General features: G+C 39.8%; 1 protein-coding gene and 1 long non-coding RNA gene across 3 annotated transcripts; one reads left to right on the top strand and one right to left on the bottom strand.

The window, feature by feature from the left end:
• Positions 1-331: 331 nt before the first annotated feature.
• On the top strand, positions 332-10,635 carry mcoln2 (mucolipin TRP cation channel 2). 2 transcript variants are annotated; one of them, XM_089000663.1, is made up of 14 exons: positions 332-544; positions 997-1,150; positions 2,588-2,761; positions 2,956-3,112; positions 3,742-3,820; positions 3,914-4,010; positions 4,717-4,816; positions 5,080-5,192; positions 5,311-5,460; positions 5,880-5,981; positions 6,740-6,862; positions 7,654-7,860; positions 8,015-8,148; positions 9,832-10,635. In XM_089000663.1, the coding sequence occupies exons 1-14, from the start codon at positions 501-503 to the stop codon at positions 9,866-9,868; spliced, it is 1,671 nt and encodes a 556-aa protein (XP_088856789.1). In that variant the 5' UTR covers positions 332-500; the 3' UTR covers positions 9,869-10,635. The 2 variants fall into 2 exon arrangements, with proteins under 2 accessions (XP_088856789.1, XP_088856790.1); XM_089000664.1 differs by lacking the exon at positions 9,832-10,635 and adding an exon at positions 8,334-8,386.
• On the bottom strand, positions 10,034-17,864 carry LOC148895755 (uncharacterized). The gene is made up of 3 exons (XR_016115533.1): positions 15,013-17,864; positions 13,419-14,427; positions 10,034-10,872 (listed from the first exon to the last, which is right to left on the bottom strand). It is a non-coding gene; the product is annotated as an uncharacterized LOC148895755 (long non-coding RNA).
• Between the last annotated feature and the right edge of the window lie 222 nt (positions 17,865-18,086).

Genomic DNA, 18,086 nt, shown 5'->3' with positions numbered 1-18,086 from the left:
CCCTCCAACATTTTCTCAACCTTTTCCTCAAGATGGATAAATACGTTTAACCAAGTTTCTTGCGAGTATGTTGGGCGACACAACTTCCGAGTGTCACTATTAATTAAACTGTGATAAATAAAAACAACAATGACAAGCATTTTAACATGTGCAACTATGGTCGATATTTCATCAGAACAATAGCAAATAAAACCCGAACTGAGTATAGAAAACTGCATTTTGTTTTTATCGTAAGATTTAGGAATCCATTCAATGACATTTTGTTACCGGACAAATATCTACATGCGCCCTTCTGTGTGTTGGTGTGGAGGGGCGGCTAAAAAGTCCACACAGCGTCTCCGTGTGGTCACAATGGGCAAGATTTCTGGCATATGCGCCCAAGAGGCTTGCTGATTGCCGATCTCAAGAGCCACGGGCTTCCGCGGAGAGCACAGCTGTTAGCTGTCAGACTGATGTCCACGTTTGGCGAGTGACTGCCGTGGGCGGTCAGTGTGTCCATCATGGAACTCTTGGTTCGATATCTTGATAGGAGCAACTCAGTGAGGTGAGTTATATACCAGAGGTGGTCTCTGACCCGTATTAATCATATTTTCATTTCATTAAAAAAGCTTTTGTTAAATTGTTGGGGTTGTCGTAATTAGTACGGACCCATCAACTTACAAATTTGTCCTTTTCTGTCACGTTTGAATATTAAAAAGCGTACTGTGTTTAAAAGTGTTGATTTAATAGGAAAACGCGGTTCTATTCAACATATAACTACAACATGCAGGTTGAAAGTCGCTTCTAATTTTTTCCTAATGAAAATAAATGTTGACAGTAAATATTGAACTTCCTGGAACAATTTTGAGCTGCAGCTTCAGCCTTGAAAGTAACAACAGTCTTGTACTGTAGTCACTTCAGCGTGTTGAAGTGTTTTGCTAATTCCTCTAATCCTGCGCTAAATTATAAAAAAAAAACCGCTGATAACGTTTCAAGAGAATCTATTTTGATCCCCAGTTCGACCACAACTCAAGATTTGGTCAAGGAGGAAAACTTGAGGGATGACCTGAGATTCTACTTTATGAGCCCATGTGAGAAGTATAGGACCCGAAGGCACATCCCCTGGAAATTGGGGGTACAGATTCTCAAGATTGTCATGATCACCACACAAGTATGTACCTCACATTGTAAAATTCTTGTTTGTTTCGTATTATGTCACTGAATTAATTGTATTTGTTTTTTGTTGAATAAACATACATGACAAGTTGAGACGTTGCGTTTAGGTCCCATGTGCTCTCTGTTCAAATATTGTAAGATGACATAAGTGTCATACTTGCATATGTGAACTTTGATCATTGCTGACTGTGGTTATGTTATTGCAACATTTAGAGGAAATGGTGAGAACCTGTTTCTTCTAGTGGAAACGAAAGCACAAAAAAAAACATATATTTTGCAGAACTTTAGTTGCTTAGCCAATGTGTTACTTGGTGAGGGAAGCCCAAACAATGAAACCTCTGACAGGCAATGCCACTTGCTTGTACTTAGGGTTGAACTGACTTGTCCATGCATAGACAATGGTGGCTATAGCTTGAAGTCAATTAATTGTCAATTGTGTTTTGATATTAAAAATACAGACACCTTGCTGAATGAAAGCAATAGTTGTGCTGCAAACTAGCCACTGCCTCAAGCATGTGGTTGAGGCAAATTTTTGTCATTCCATCTTTAGGAAATTTTTTTGATACTTTATGGATGGGTCAGAGGTAATGTGATTTGAATCTTTGTTCCAAATGCAATGCGGCCTTGCGATTAAAAACAAGTTGGACACCTTTGCCTGGGACCGTACTTGCATTATTTGAACACTCTTGAATAAAGATAGCAATTATACATAAAGTAAGACTAAAAATTAAAGCAAAATAAACTTTGATTACCATATTGGCATGCCTGAGGACATTTTGAACGTTGAGAAATACAGTCACAACGTGCTGTTTTGTGTATTGTCAGTACATTTACAATAGTATCTGCTTGATGGAAATGTGTTCAGAAAATTTCCATTCTGTTGTTTTCTTTGTTCACTTTAGGTAAAGGTATGAGATATATATGGTTAAGATACAAAATTAAAACTCATAAAGAATAAAGGGTACGATAACTTCCACCCAGCATTGTTAACATTGATTCTCTTCCCACATTAAAAAATCCATCTCAAAACACACTTGTTCAAACCTGCTTGTTCAACTGAAATTCATATCTTCTTTTATTTTTAATTTTATCTGTGATTTTATGTTTTTCCTCTTGATTTTTAAGGTGTCCTTGAGTATTGTGAAAGGCACATCTAAATAAACTTTATTCCCTGTCAAATTTTAATCATGTTTATGTTCAAACAACAAACAATATTTTCTGCCAGAATACAAAGAAGAAAAGTAATTTAGCAAGAAAGATGAAGTCCATTTACCATATTTGTTTTAGGTAGCCACACAAAAAGTTCTATGGCAGGCTTGATTTTCCCCCTAGGACATAAGTTTGTCACCAATGTTATTCAATGTGCGACTTGACAATGGGTATTACAAATCGTACAGTATCTTTGATTAGATGTATTTTCTTTCACTTCCAGCTTGTCCTTTTTGGCCTCAACAACCAGCTGGTGGTGTCCTACAAGGAGGAGAATGCCATGGCTCTGAAAAACTTGTTCCTGAAGGACTACAGCGGTGTTGATGAGGACGACTACAGTGTTGCAATCTACTCACAACAAGGTGTCTATGACAGCTTGTTTCATGCGCTGGATCAGGCAAGTTTGACCAATCCTCATCATTAAAAAAAACAAAAAAGTTTTTTTTAATTAGATTGACATTTATATGAAGAATGGGTGTTTAAAACAAATGTTTGTTTGTGTAAGTGCTGCCAGTCAAGCGCACAGCGCTGACGTTTGTTTGCAATTTGGCTCGGATGAGTGGAATAATGTGACTCTGATTATGTTTACAGTACAGCCAGCTGGGCCGGCTTGCTGTGGGTCCCATCAGTTATGCTGAGGATGAAGATGGTGCCTTGCTGCCTCTTGTCATCTGCAAAAACCTCTACAGTAGAGGCACTGTGGCGCCTTCGGAGGAGACATATGATATCGACGCTCAGTTAGAGACAGGTGAACATTTCCACATAAGATAAAACAAATACAAACAATGAAAATGATATTACTAAAACTCTCTTTTTTCTGTTTTACCCAGAATTCCGTAATATGTTTTTTAAACAAATAAAACTATTGTTATTTACTCTCCAAAGTTATTCAAATTTAGTTAAACCAAAATCATTTGTGTGATGTCACTCCAATTTTAGCATACAGGATTAATACACTGGTATGGATTTTTTAAAAGTATTTAATGTGATACTTGCAATGAGAGGTAAAAAAATCATGGTAAAGAGGTCAAACAATGATAACTGTAGCTCAGGAAGGTGAATTGACTGCAACCCAGGTAAGTTTCTGTTTGCTCAGAAATATGTGAGCAATACAAAAATGAGAAAAGAGAGGCATTCTTTTGTATGTACTAATTTTTGTAATCACAACATTAGATTAATTTGTTGGGCATAAAGAATGAAGATCAACATATCTCATTTGTGTTCTGTATAATCGCTGTCTTACTGGAATGTCTGATTCTGGTTCTTATTTTTTATGTTAATTGGACATGTTAGACATTGAAAAAGCATTGAATCATACTCAAGATATATTGTTTGTTCTTGCTTTCTTTTTATTCTGCTTTTCTCATCTTCGCGCAGTTTGCCTGTCTATTAATTCAAAGATCGCTCACCAATGGAAAACCCAAAATACATCCTTTTTCGACCTGGACTTTTACAGGTATTCCACCAACACTTTTTAGCATGGCACAGTGCACACATCCGCACATTTTTGAAATTGAAAAGATGAACCTAATCTTATTCTCATTTCCAGATTGGTGGACATTAAATTACATTTCAATTTAAAGGGGATCAACCTGCAAACGGTGCGGTCGCGGGAGTTGCCTGACTGTTATTCGTTTTCTGTCACGGTATGGCTCAAACTTATTCTCATTCATGATTGAGAAGACAAAACAGAGACATGGAATACAGTTGAAGCTGAATACTGCAATATTGGAGAATAAAAAACAACAACAAAGAAGCAGGAAAAATAAATAAAAACCATTTGGTTACACCAGAATTGTTGTCATCAAATCTTGTGAAACTCAATCATTGTGAGCATCAAGAGGAGTGTGAAAATGTCGTATTTATGTGATGCCACCATTGGAGTGTACGATGATGGCAATTTCAACACTGCAAACTCAGCACTGTTGGCTATTTTTAAGAGACTGGACTCTCAGGCAAATTACATAATCTTTCCTCGCCAAACTCGTCATGTGTCATCAGGGTACATGCCGAGTATTGCGTTTGTTTTAATATGCTTCAACCTTCCCATGACACTGATGACAGGATACTCTGGATTGATGGTAGTTTATAATTATTAACTTTTATTTTACGCTTATATAACAGTTGATATTGCCTATAAAGTTATATCCTAGAATAGTTTGACCTTTGAGCACCATGTCCATTTTGGAAAATTCAATTATTGCCCATTGGGGGAAAAAAGTGTATTCCGAATCTGAATAAATGAAGTTGACCCTTTTCAGGTTGCACTTTATTGGTGAACACTCAATGGCACTAACCACACAGAATGACAAGAGATAACATTGTTTTTGTGTTTTGTGTGTGTTCCCCCAGATAACGTTTGATAACCAGTGTCATAGTGGAAAGGTGAAACTTTTTCTTGACATCGACGCACAGAGCAGCACGTGCCGAGACTGGAAAATATCTGGAACAGGTAGAATTTAATGACATTGCTGGCCCTTTCCTCATTGCTGAGACATACATATGAATTCACGGACAAGACGATTCATTCGCACATGAATCTTACTAATAATGGAGTGTTTTTGCTGCAGAAATGCCACCAAACCTTTTCAGTTAGGGAGTTTTAGAGCAAAATAGCTTGTTCTGCCCACAGAGGCAGTTTCCTTCGTGGTTATCAGTGACAAAATTGGTGCGCATATGTGAGAGATTAATGTTCGCTCGTGCGCTATCTTTCAGCTCAGAAAAACACACACTATCATCTGGTGTTCGACGGTTTTGTCATCGTGGTTTGCCTTACGTCGGCTGTGCTCTGCACGCGTTCCATCGTGTTGGCCGTCAGGTTACTGCAGGTCAGCCTGTTTTTTTTTTCATGACTGAACACCGTGTTCAAACCAGCTGATATTTAAACAAACTGGCGACAAAGCCTCATCGATATACGGTATTATTGTGTGTCTGTGTGCGTTTCAGAGATTCTCCAGATTCCTTTATGAAAACTACAGCCGAAATATTTGTGAGGATGACCAAAGAGAGTTCCTAAATGGCTGGTACGTGTTGGTCATTATCAGTGACCTGTTGACCATAATTGGATCAATACTGAAGATGGAAATTCAAGCGAAGGTAAACTTTAGAAAAAGTTTAAAATTTGCCATTGATATTAATAAATAAGCAAATAGAGAAATTAATGAGTGATTGACCTGTCACCCCATTTGCTGTGAAATTCCAAAGACTGGTGTTGACCTTAGTGCAAGACCTGTTATGCTATTTAAATGTTTTGTACTTCAATACACTTTTACTTTCCATCATGTGCAGTTGGTCCTGCAAAGACTAATTTTACAGTGCAGTACTTAATGTATAAATACAGAATGATTTTGGCACACAAATGCCTTTCAGACATAAATTAACGTATGATGATTTCCAAACTTTTATTTCCTGTGATTGTCCATCCGTGTGTCGCCTCGTCTTCTACTCGTGACAAAACTTTTTATTGTGTGTGATTTTTAAATCAAAATAATCATTTCCTCTTTCTTTGCACACAGAGTTTAACCAGCTATGATGTATGCAGTATATTTCTGGGTACGTCCACGTTGTTTGTGTGGGTCAGCGTGATTCGCTATCTGGGCTACTTCCAGAAATACAATGTGAGTCTTGACATTTTTTTGGACTTTGTTCAGAAGAACTAAGTTGAGAGCATGATCTGACAACTCATACTGTGCAAGGTGTGTTATAACGGTCCCAGGACTGCTGTCCCAAACGATACTTTTTGAAACCCATCATATCAGTTTTTTTTTTCCAGCAGTGTGGGTCAAACGGAATGTCTCCAAAGAGATGGTGCATGATGTATAGTAGTAGTAGTAAGTATTAAGCACTATAAGATTATTTTGCAGGGGGAAAGCATTCCTGGAATCTTTCTAAGACGATGTCTCTGGACTTTAATGGCATTCTGTGTCCTTGTGTTTTAAACATTTAGTGGAGTTCTGGCTGTGTGCGGTCAGCCAGTTTATTTTCGATTCAACGTCGATCCTGTCGATCTGAAGTTAGTAACTCATAACAAGATCGTGTTTCAAGCTGGTACGGGATAATGTCTAGCAAGATGCAAGTTCAAACGGAACATACGTTGTGTTGCGGATTCGTTGGTTTTGATCAATGTTTACACAATAAAGGCGCAATGCTCACCAGTCCAATTCATGGGAGCAACAGAAAAATTATTGAAAAACAATTGCATTTTAAAGAAACAAAGCAAAATTGCATTACATAAAAAATGGGCTTACATTGTGTGTGCTTTTTGAAAATCGACGCACTTTTTTTTTCTTTATTTTATTTGCCTTTTGTTTAATCTACAAATGTGTCAGATCATTTTGCCTGAACCCGTCCGTCTATGCTTCATTGCTTACTATAGGTGCTGATTTTGACCATGAAGGCCGCCTTTCCGAAGGTGTTGCGTTTCTGCTGCTGTGCTGGCATGATTTACCTTGGCTACACCTTCTGTGGGTGGATCGTGCTCGGGCCGTATCACGAGAAGGTCAGTAGCTTCAATGAGCATCATTAGCGAGGAGTGTCCTACAATGTCCAGAGTAAAAAAAAATCTAACAAATTTGGAAGCAAACCAGCATCACAAATGATGTGTAAGATTCCACTGTGGGATTCTTGCAAACGCTAGATGTCAGTATTTACTTGCTTACCTTTCCCTAATTGTCCAAAAGACTTCAGCAATCAAAGTCAAGTCAGTCAAAGTCAGCTTTATTGTCAAATATGCTAATATGCATGACATACAGCACAGATGAAATTACTGTCCTCTCGGACCCAGCATGCAAGGCACTTATAATGACTTTAACAAACATAATAAACATGAAAACGCCAATTTGCCGGGAGAGCAATCTCACTAACGTTTATTTCAGTGACCTCAACCATGTTATGCCACAGAGGAAGAATATCTAAAATGACGAGAGAAGCAGAGGATTATGTCATTCAAACAAAAATTCCATGAATTGCTTTTTTTTCATCTTGAAATAAAAGCAACACCCAGCAGTGATCATTTCATAAATTATCTTCCGCATCCACACTCTGGATGAGCATTCCTTCTGAGCCTTTTTTTCCCCACACAGATTTGGCGCAATACACAGCAGTCAACAAAATCTGGTGTATTTCCATTTTGTATCGAACCCGGTGTGGTGGGATATTGCCTCAATTGTGTAGTCTTTGACACTGTGATGATCAGATAATACACATGCATGTGAACAGAGTTGATGGTCTTCCTCTGTGTTGTTTTTACTCGTTACGATAAATGTCCCCCCCCCCTTCTGTTTCTCCCAGTTTGAAGGCCTGAGCCTTGTGGCAGAATGTCTGTTTTCTTTGTTGAACGGCGATGACATGTTCACCACCTTTGCCCAGCTGAAGGACAAAAACACGTTGGTTTGGCTGTTCAGTCGGGCTTATCTCTACTCCTTCATTTCACTCTTCATCTACATGGTGCTGTCGCTCTTCATCGCCCTCATCACGGACGCCTACGAGACCATCAAGGTACTAACTTATGAGCTGTATAAAATAACTTATGCAATGTGGGATAAAATATAAACGGAAAATACATACCCCCCCTCCCATCTCCGTCTATAGCAAATATCCTTCTAATTAATTTTGTCTTACCAGTTTTCTCCTACTTTTCTGTTAATCATAGAATTACCAGAGGAATGGATTCCCATTAACAGACCTGCAAAAGTTCCTAAGAGATCAGAAAGATTTTGTTTCCTCAGAGGAGAGCAGACAGCCAGACTTCTACACCCGCTACTCATTGTTCTGCTGCTGTGAAAGGTAGGTTGCACATGCAACATTCAAATGCTTAGACATGTGCATGCACAATATATCCTTGTATGCTTACTGGCAAAGGCAGTTATGTGAACATAATTTTTATCTGAATACCGATCAGGTCAACTGTTCATGTCAGATCTAGCTCACCCAGAATTCTTACCAGTTGTATGACTTTTCCCATTGCCTAGAATTTCCTGACCGACTCTGCGTTCAAAGGAGATAAACAACATCGTCCAATGCAGATGCCTCGACATGAGTTAGTCTTTGTGTTTCAAGCACACCTCATATACATCGGGATTCTATAGATTCCAAGGGGTCTAATGTGATGTTAAAAGAAATGAATGACCATCAAATTGTGCAATTCTGGATGAATGAAAAGTAACATTCTTACAAACTCCTTTTGTAATGAACAGCGAGGACCTTTCCCACATTGCAAATACATTCAATTTCTGATTCTATACGGCTATCTCACAAAAAAAAGCCAAAACAATGAGACTTAATCCAGTGTCTTTTCACTAATATGACATTTTCAGATTTGCTTGCCTACTTACGGGTGAACTAATGATTGACTACAACAAACATGATCATTCAGAGATATAAAAAAGGACAATTGAAGGTCTGTTCTGATTTACAGCAAGCATTCCAAAAGCGCTTGTTGATTCAAAGGCTCAAAAAAGACCACCATTCCGATTATCACCATTTTTATTTCATAATTGTCATCATACATTATTGAAGCTAATTCTAACAAAATTTCAATCAATACAGTCTGTACCCTATTCGTGAAACATCGCAAACGAGCGCAAAAATAAAAGGCAGCTAAAAGGAAAGTGTGCATTTCATGAACACAGTGTGAAGGACTTTGAGTATGCACCCTGTGTTCCTGGTTTCGTGTCTATCCATCCCACTTTTGAACTGTAGTACCACAGTTTAAATCATAAAACAGACCGAGGTTAAGTGGGCATGAAATTTCCAAACAAAATCAATGTTTTTCTTTTTAAATAGCACAAGCCACATCTTGTTTAGTTATTTTTGTAAAATAACCCGCTTTATTTTTTGTTCTGTTTTCTTTTAATTTTATTCCAATTAACGTTTTAAACTAAACATGTGAGGTTTAATTTACATACACAGTGAACTTTCTCACCCCATTACCGGGCTTGTTCCTCATTAATTTGACAGATGACCTGGAGTCTACGCACTGGTCAGAAGCCAATGACAGGTTATATATAGACAAACCACCATTCACACCTCTGGATTATTTGGAGTTGTCAATTAAGATAACATAAATGTTCATGGAATGTGGGAAGAAGCCTTTGTTTGGAGAGAATGAAGAAAGGAATACCAGAGCACGTATTCAATCCTCAGAAATGTGAGGGAGACATGACAGCCAGTAATTGACAGTGATGCGAGAATAATGCAAATATTTATATTCTCTTCATACATTTTCATAGACAAGCTGCACAGTAGCAGTTCTACTAAAGGAGTATTCATAATAAATATGTATCGTTACGAGGCAAAAGTTTCAAACCTTGTCCCCTTGTCAGGATGAAGCTACTTCTCCTGTATGACAAATACCAACAATGCATTTAGACAAAGTGACCCCCACAAATCCGTCAGGTGCCGCCCAGGTCACTACAATACTAGACCAGTTTGACTAATCTCATTATTTCATGAATCTAATCCTAACAGAATCTCTGAAAGTGACGACATCGCACTCATCAGCTGACAAAAGTTGCATCTCCCAATTGAAGCAATCTGGGAAGAGAGCGATGGGAATAGGACTTCACACGTCTGACGCACACTAGTGAATATTCCTCATTCAGACTCCTTGCTTGTTGACTGCTGTGTAGTGCAATACAAAGACATTGTGTGAGTCGCCATGTTGAACATACTGAAGTATGAACTTACTTAGTTATGTTTTGGCGCATGATGTAAACTTGATTTTATTTATAGTGTTTGTTGGCGACTAGGGAGACAGTGTCAGCATGGCGTGGGACTGGTGGAGGGGGTGCACAAATGCATGAATGAATGTTCCCAGGCCTACTGGTGCTTCATAGAATGATGCAGTAAATGTGTGATTATTTTTTTGTACATACAATGAGATGTCAAGTAACAAGAAAGTTACCTGTTATGTCTCTGTGCATCTTTGTTCCATATCTGATTTATAGCGTTGAAGATAAAGAAATAAAATGCTTTATCAGCGTTAAAATAAAGTATCATTTGAATTCGTATTAACATATCTTCAGCTCTGTACATTCAAATTCTAAATTAAATAAACTCAAAACAATTCCCATCACTAAGGTGGAATACCAATTGCCAGCCCAACTGATTCCAGAGTGAGCCTTCAACCAAATTAATTTGTGATTACTGGTAAACTGTACCATAACGCAGTCCGAAATACTTTACAAATATGTAGTACAATTTGTTGTTCAGAGTAGGTGGAGCGGTCATGGCTGGAAAGTGAGGTGCAAGTATCACATAAAATAAATAAATACAATAGGATGTGTTGGCTTATTGAGTTTGTTTACCAGAAGTGTGACCAAGGATGATCTTGCATGGCCTGAAAGGACATTCACATAAATTAAAACCTAAAATTTCTTCACGAAGAATTTTGTATTACTTAATCTTACCCTTCGCTGTGGGGGGTTGCCACATTCCCATATGGATGATGACCTACAACCGGATCTTGGTCGCAAGCCACTGCAGCTGTGGTTTGTCGGCTATTTCCTCCTGGGGAAAGTTATTAAATAACAAAATTATTTCTATTATATATTCTTTAATGATCCATCCATCCATTTTGCAGACCGCTTTATCCTGATTAGGGTCGCTGGAGCCTACCCCAGCCGGCTTCAGGCACTTGCAGGCCACAATGACACAAACAACCATTCACTCACACTTATTACTAGGGACAATTTCAAGTGAGGAGGACGAATGATGGTTCTCTTTATTTGTAAGTAGGTTCATTGTCAGATCTCCCAGGCAGGTGACGCGCAGAGCTTGATCGTGGCGTGGAGTCGAGCAAGTCGAGCCGTGATGTCCGTCTGACGCCCGGCGTTAGCCGGGCGTGAGTCCGAGATGATTCTGCCCCGTGGTTCGCCCCAATCTCTCTGTCCCGCGACAGCTCCTTTTATACAATTTTCAAGCGTGTGCTATGCGTCAGGGTGAGACGCACATCAAGGAATTGAAAGACATGAAAGGGTTGAAAGGCGCACTTCAAAATCATACACGCGTGTGACGCAACAATCCTAATTAGGGTCGCTGGAGCCTACCCCAGCCGGCTTCAGGCACTTGCAGGCCACAATGACACAAACAACCATTCACTCACACTTATTACTCGGGACAATTTCAAGTATTCAATCAGCCTGCCATGCATGTTTTTGGAATGTAGGGGGAAACCGGAGGACCCGGGGAAAACCCATGTTGCCCAGGGAGAACATGCAAACTCCACACATTAAGGCTGGACTGGGTCTTGAACTCACAACCTCAGCACTGTGAAGCCGTGCTAACCACTTGGTTACCGGGCCACCCATTTTTTTCCATACCAAAAAATATAAAGGCAACTGTTTTCCACTCAAAGCTTGTTTTAAGACTCCAAACTCCAGTCTCTCCATACCACGGTTCATGTCATAGTGATTTTGGTCACTAAGTACGGTAATGAGTGGTCTGTCAGCGACCTCTGCTGGTTCTCATTGAAAGCCATGACTTCTATTATAGTCATGATGCCAAGACACATGATTTTTTTTGTCCATGTCGCCTTATAATGAAATAGCATTTAAATATCATTCCTGTCACTCGACGTTGCTGGTAGAGATTGTTGACGAATTAAGTGAAATTGTATGATTTCTCTCAGCTTTCCTGTAGCTCTTTAATTGTAAACTTGCTTTCCAGTGCACCCTGGTGGGGAATCGCAATTTCAGAACACAAAACAACACGTGCTCTATTTCCATTTAACAGGAAGTGAAAGTATCATCAGTGGTCACCGAACTCGTAGTTGTGTCATGCTAGACTGCCCCACAAGATTCTGCGTCTGTACTTTGCGTATTTCAGTATATTTACTGAAGGAATAAACAGAGGATGTTGCTGCACTTGTCACCCCACATGTCCTTGGGCTCAGTTTTTTGGATCCATACAGTTGATACTGTACAACAGAGGTGTCAAAGTCATTTTTTTGCCGCGGGCCACATTGTCGTTATGGTTTCCTCTCGAGGGCCGTTATGAATTTGGGGAAGCCATTACAATGTTTAATCCCTCCACATATTACATATAGAGCACACAACAAATTAATGAATCACTACTTTTCGAATCTGAAGTCAAGACTAATGACTGTTATTGTGGTATACATCCCAAAATATGAAATTTTGTTTAGAATTTTAGCAAACATCATTGAATTTCACAAGTTTGATTTGCTTTCGCGGGCCGAAAAAAATAATGTGGCGGGCCAGATTTGGCCCCCGGGCCTTGACTTTTACACCTGTGCTGTACAAGGATGCTGCTGCTGCTAGATAATATCACACTGCAGTTTATGAAAATGGTCTTTGGCTCGATAGTTCTCATCTTTCGTTCATGTCTTACCATAAAAGTTTGACCACTATTGGGTTTTTAAAATGTAATCCAATGTCTTCAATTTGGTTTGTCATGTGATCCATGAGTCAATCTCCGATCATGTTCGCTCTTCTCATCACTGAAACGGATACATTACATGTGGTTGTTTCTTTTATGCTTGAATAATTTAACTGTATGAAACCAGATTTGCTTTAAGTGCACTTATTTTGAAGAACTAAATTAGATTCAACCGCAACTTGCCTTATCTTCTACTTTGCAATAAATGGCTCCGATTACAAAATGAATGAAGCTGAATTAAGGAAGACTTGGGAAAACATAATATGACTCAATTGCTTGGTGAGTCACCTCCTGCTAAGCATTGTGCAGGTGACTATCAGTTTGCAAATGAGTGTTAAAATCATGTTAAGCAGATTCCTTACTTACAGACAGTGTATTGTAGGTGTTCAAATACCTGACATGTTTCGGCGACTACTTCCGCCTTCGTCAGAGTGTCACGGATGTTGCTGTGACGCGCCATTTTCAGCTGGTGTTGCTATGAGGGCGTGACCTACCTGTCAGAACTGACAGGCAAGCCACGCCCCACGTATTTGAACACCTACAATATACTGTCTGTAAGTAAGGAATCTGCTTAACATTAGTTATCAAGTAGACAGGATGAATTTAGTACAACGAGTGTTAAAATCAGTTTACACCTTTTCAGTTAGTGTCCTTACCCTCAGATGCGACATAGAAACACAAAAAGTGTCCTGAAGGTGCACTTTTCCGGTCATCCGATGAGCCCATTCCTGTCATCAGCAAGCCACAAAATGAAGTTCCTGCCACTCTGAAGTTTGGCGTGAGCTCATCTGCTCTGACAACATTGAACTTGGTCGCTGGGAGATTTACAGACACACCCAGAGATTGCTGATTAGAAACTATACAGTCGGAATCCCCTCACTTCCTAAAGGTTGTCTACATTTAATTAGATTACATATCACGTGCTTGGCTAAACTACAAATAAGGTAGTTGACTTCAATAATGACATTATTCCACCTCGTGAATATTCCAGCGCAGTTGTGTATTCACAATGGTTTGTCTTCATGTTGATGTTTACAAATCATACTTTCTCGATCCCTCTCATATGTCACGCCAGCTGCCACAGTCTTCATTCAATTGAGTCGAAGGAAGTTCCACCTCCATTGCGGTTAGTTGTTATATGGTCCAGCCTAATGAAAGTCCCATCAAGAATCCTTTTTAGAGCAAGCTGCTTTGTCATTTGGGGTGATCAAGTTTCATGCAAGGAAATTAGTTGCAAGCTCCAGCCCTGGCAAATGTCCTTTTAATATGGCTCATTCCAAATCAGCTCAGTAAAATGAAATTAGCATGCTCATCTCTTTGGACGAAAATACAATTTGCCTTCATTCTTTTGTAATTTCCTTCAACTTGACAAATTTGATGACACAAATGTTCCTAGTGTCAGAAACATAATTGATATGAAATGAAGTGGTTCTAATAAACTTTCATCATCATGAAATCTTTGCGGAGACATACAAAGTATGATGGAAATTGACAGAGTTGGGTTTCTGAAATGTTTACATGTGCACAACAGTAAAACTCTTAGCATCTTTGAAGCAACTAAGTACAGCCACTTAACTATATGCAGTGTCTGAAACTCATGACAAAAAGTTAGCGGACACCAGGGCAGACCACTCTGAAAAGTTGCCTGCCCGGCCATAAAGTTGCCTATTGTGCTTTTTTGCGCCGGCAGCATTTGGCAGTCTGCGGCTGGATGGATGCATGGCTTGAGGAACCCGCAATAAGAAGAAAGGAGCGTCAGCGCAGAGCGCCGATGCGTATGTGGAACTTTTGCGGCTTGGAATTGAAGCAGATTTATGTGGAACAGGAGATGTGAGACAATCTCTTTTCGTCAATGGATGCTACAGCTGCGTGTTTGCTTTCAACATTTAGCTTGTAGTCGACGTGCACATTCCACCATGATGTCCCTGATCCACTGGTGGAAAGACGCTTTGATCCTCTCCTCTTTCATCTAGAACTGCTTCATGTCATCACAAAGAGGGTACAGCAAGTCCTGAAGAATGAATGTCTCTGTGTCTTTGTTCTGTCATATTGTCTCTATGCTGTCATATTTGTTATTTAGTTTTTTTTTTGTTATTTTGACTTCAAGATGGCGCCGCGAGAGTGGCTGCCTTTCCAGCAGCTCATGTATTTTGTTTTTCTACTTTCATTCCTTTCATCACTTTGCTGCTGTGAAATGTAAATTTCTCCACTGTGAGACTAATAAAGGCATATCCAATCCAATAAAGTTGCCTTCCCCATTTTTCACAACTTGAAACACAATAAGACGACTAATCATTCATCATCTCATCTCATCTCATTTTCCGTACCGCTTATTCCTCATTAGGGTCGCGGGGGTTGCTGGAGCCTATCTCAGCTGTCTTCGGGCACGAGGCGGAGGACACCCTGAATTGGTTGCCAGCCAATCGCAGGGCACAAAAAGACATACAACAGTCACTCTCACACTCACACCTAGGGACAATTTGGAGTGGTCAATCTGCCTGCCATGCATGTTTTTGGAGTGTGGGAGGAAACCGGAGGACCCGGAGAAAACCCACGCGGGTCCGGGGAGAACATGCAAGCTCCACACAGGGAGGCCGGACCGGGACGCGAACCGGCGACCTCTGCACTGTGAAGCCGGTGTGCTAACCACTCGACTACCGGGCCGCCCCATCATTCATCATCAATCATCAAAACATTGTTGCGAAGTATAAAGGATTTTTTTAAATTAGGGAAGTACCTACAGTGTAGGTACAGTGTAGTGTTTTTATATTGAACAGAATTTTACCTTTTTAACATATTTTGGAGTATTTTACACCATTAGTTGATACTTCATTGATTGTTCTTTCTTTCAAACAATCTCAAGTCTCACATTCTCCTCTGCTCTGACCAGCAACTGATGTTCATTAATCATTAGTTATTAAAACAAAACAGACATTCGGCCCAAGAATACTTAAGTGCCTACCTGGGTTCCTAATGTGAAAAAAATACCAAAATCACATTTGGCTGAGATTTTTGAGTCAAGATAAAGAGAACAAATCATGACTCCTTAAAGCCTGTTAATTTAACCAACTAACTTAACTAAGTTGCATGCGGCTGGATGGATGCATGGCTTGAGGAGCCCGCGATAAGAAGAAGGGAGCGTCAGCGCAGAGCGCCGATGCGTATATGGAATTGTCGCGGGATGGAATTGAAGCTGATTTATGGGGGACAGGAGATGTGAGACAATCTCTTTTCGTCAATGGATGCTACAGCTGCGTGTTTGCTTTCAACATTTAGCTTGTAGTCGACGTGCACATTCCACCATGATGTCCCTGATCCGCTGGTGAAGAGACGCTTTGATCCTCTCCTCCTCCTCTTTCATCTGGAACTGCTTTATGTAACAAAGAGGGTACAGAAAGTGCATAAGAATGAATGTCTCTTTGTGTCTTTGTGTTGTCATGTTATCATGTTATTTGTTACTTGTTTTTTTTGTTCTTTTGACTTCAAGACGGCGCCGCGAGAGTGGCTGCCTTTCCAGCAGCTCCTGTGTTTTGCTTTTCTACTTTCATTTCTTTCATAACTTTGCTGCTGTGAAATGTAAATTTCTCCACTGCGAGACTAATAAAGGCAAATCCAAATCCAATCCAAGTGTTGTGTAAAGACAAGGACATGTAAACCCATCTTTATTTCTGCATGTAATTCCAGTGCATAACCCCAAATCCAGCTTCTTGACTCATCTCTATAACAGTGTAGGACCTATCCACAAATGCTCCCTTGCTTAATTTATGGTAAATATCCCTTGCTGGAGAATTTGCTCCAGTTGTCGTTTGTCGTCATGGTGCACAATGCAATGTTTGCGTTGCGTTGTCTGTTAAAAGCCACGTGGACTCCTCCTTTTAAGTGCCTTTCAAAACTCTCAAGTACACTTTACAGTTACTGTCTAATGAACCGTTCGTTTGGCAATTTGCATACTTGGCACGGCAGCCAATCAAAAGCCTGTTTCGTGCTCCGGACTATACAGTGACTGTAAAGTGTGCTTGAGCATTTTGAAATGCGCTTAAAAAGAGCAGTCCATGTGGCTTGTAGCGGTTTGCTTGTAGCTTTTGCTTTATTGAATAAAACAAACGTTTGATTTGAAAATAATCTTTCTTTTTTTTCTTGAAGAAATTCTCGGCCACCTAGGTCGAGACATTTTGAAAGTTGTACGGCCGACGTAAAAGTTGTACGCCCCGGTATTTCAAACACTGCTATATGACAGCAAAGCTACATGTTAAGCAGAGCTGCACTGCCAAGTTTTTGTAGGATGTACAGTACTGTACACTTTAGTGTTAGCTGAGTCTGTGCCAGTGGCTGTTCTAGAACGAGTGGTTCAGGGGTGCAAAGGCATAAATCTTTTTCCTGATGTATGTCATTGGAGTGTGTGCTGGGTCTCCGACATGAGCTTCAGAGAAATGGTAATATCTAAGAACGAAGAAAAAAAAGATTATGACATGAGAAGTCAGATTATGGGTCGAATCCAGGTGCACAATTTGAAGATAAATGGAAATGGAATGAATTCAAATCAGAAAATTATTGTTCATCAACTTGGGTTTCGCCGACAGGACAGTGCCATGTTTAACACTTTGTCACAATGAAAATAATCACAACATTTGCCAACCCCACATCACACTTGCGCAACTCTTGAGGTGTGTTTTTCCTGCAAATTTGGATCCACTTCAGAGTTGTCGTCCAACCATTGCCATTCATACTCCAGGAGGAGTCATGCCTTGCTGTGAATATTTTAGGTTCATCTTAATCGAAACAGGCCTGGATTTTACATTGATTTGTTCAATGTTGCATATTGTATTTAGTTTTTTTTCTGTTTGATAAGGTTTCACTCTTGTCACCCTTCCACTTACCACAGACTTATCACCGACTGCACATAAGAATGCTGTCAGATAAACAGTCTCTTGGCTGCTTGGTTTCTTTTCATCATTAGAGGGACATCCAGTTCTTCTTCACTGCACTTCACTTCTCACTGTGTTCCATTACAGACAATTTAATTTAAAATTATTTTCTCCCCTCCTGACTAATACCTTTGACCTGTGAAATCCCATTGATGCCGTGGCGCCTCCGTGCGAAAAATAGTGTGTGATGATAAACATCTCAAATAAAACCTGCTACCATGACAGCTTGAACTTTGTCTTGAGTTCATTAGGGCACTTGAAATAGTGACAGTTTTTTTATGTTCTACAACAGGGGTGTCAAAGTCATTTTTTGCCACGGTCCACATTGTAGTTATTGTTTCCTCTCGAGGGCCGTTATGAATTTGGTGTAGCCATTAGAATGTTTAATCTCTTCCACAT

Source organism: Hippocampus bargibanti, linkage group LG07, assembly GCF_051943395.1.
Source record: "Hippocampus bargibanti isolate YZ-2025 linkage group LG07, ASM5194339v1, whole genome shotgun sequence".
Taxonomy (NCBI): Eukaryota; Metazoa; Chordata; class Actinopteri; order Syngnathiformes; family Syngnathidae; genus Hippocampus; species Hippocampus bargibanti.
Note: the sequence above shows the minus strand (reverse complement) of the source record. Positions and strands in the feature narration are given on the sequence as shown.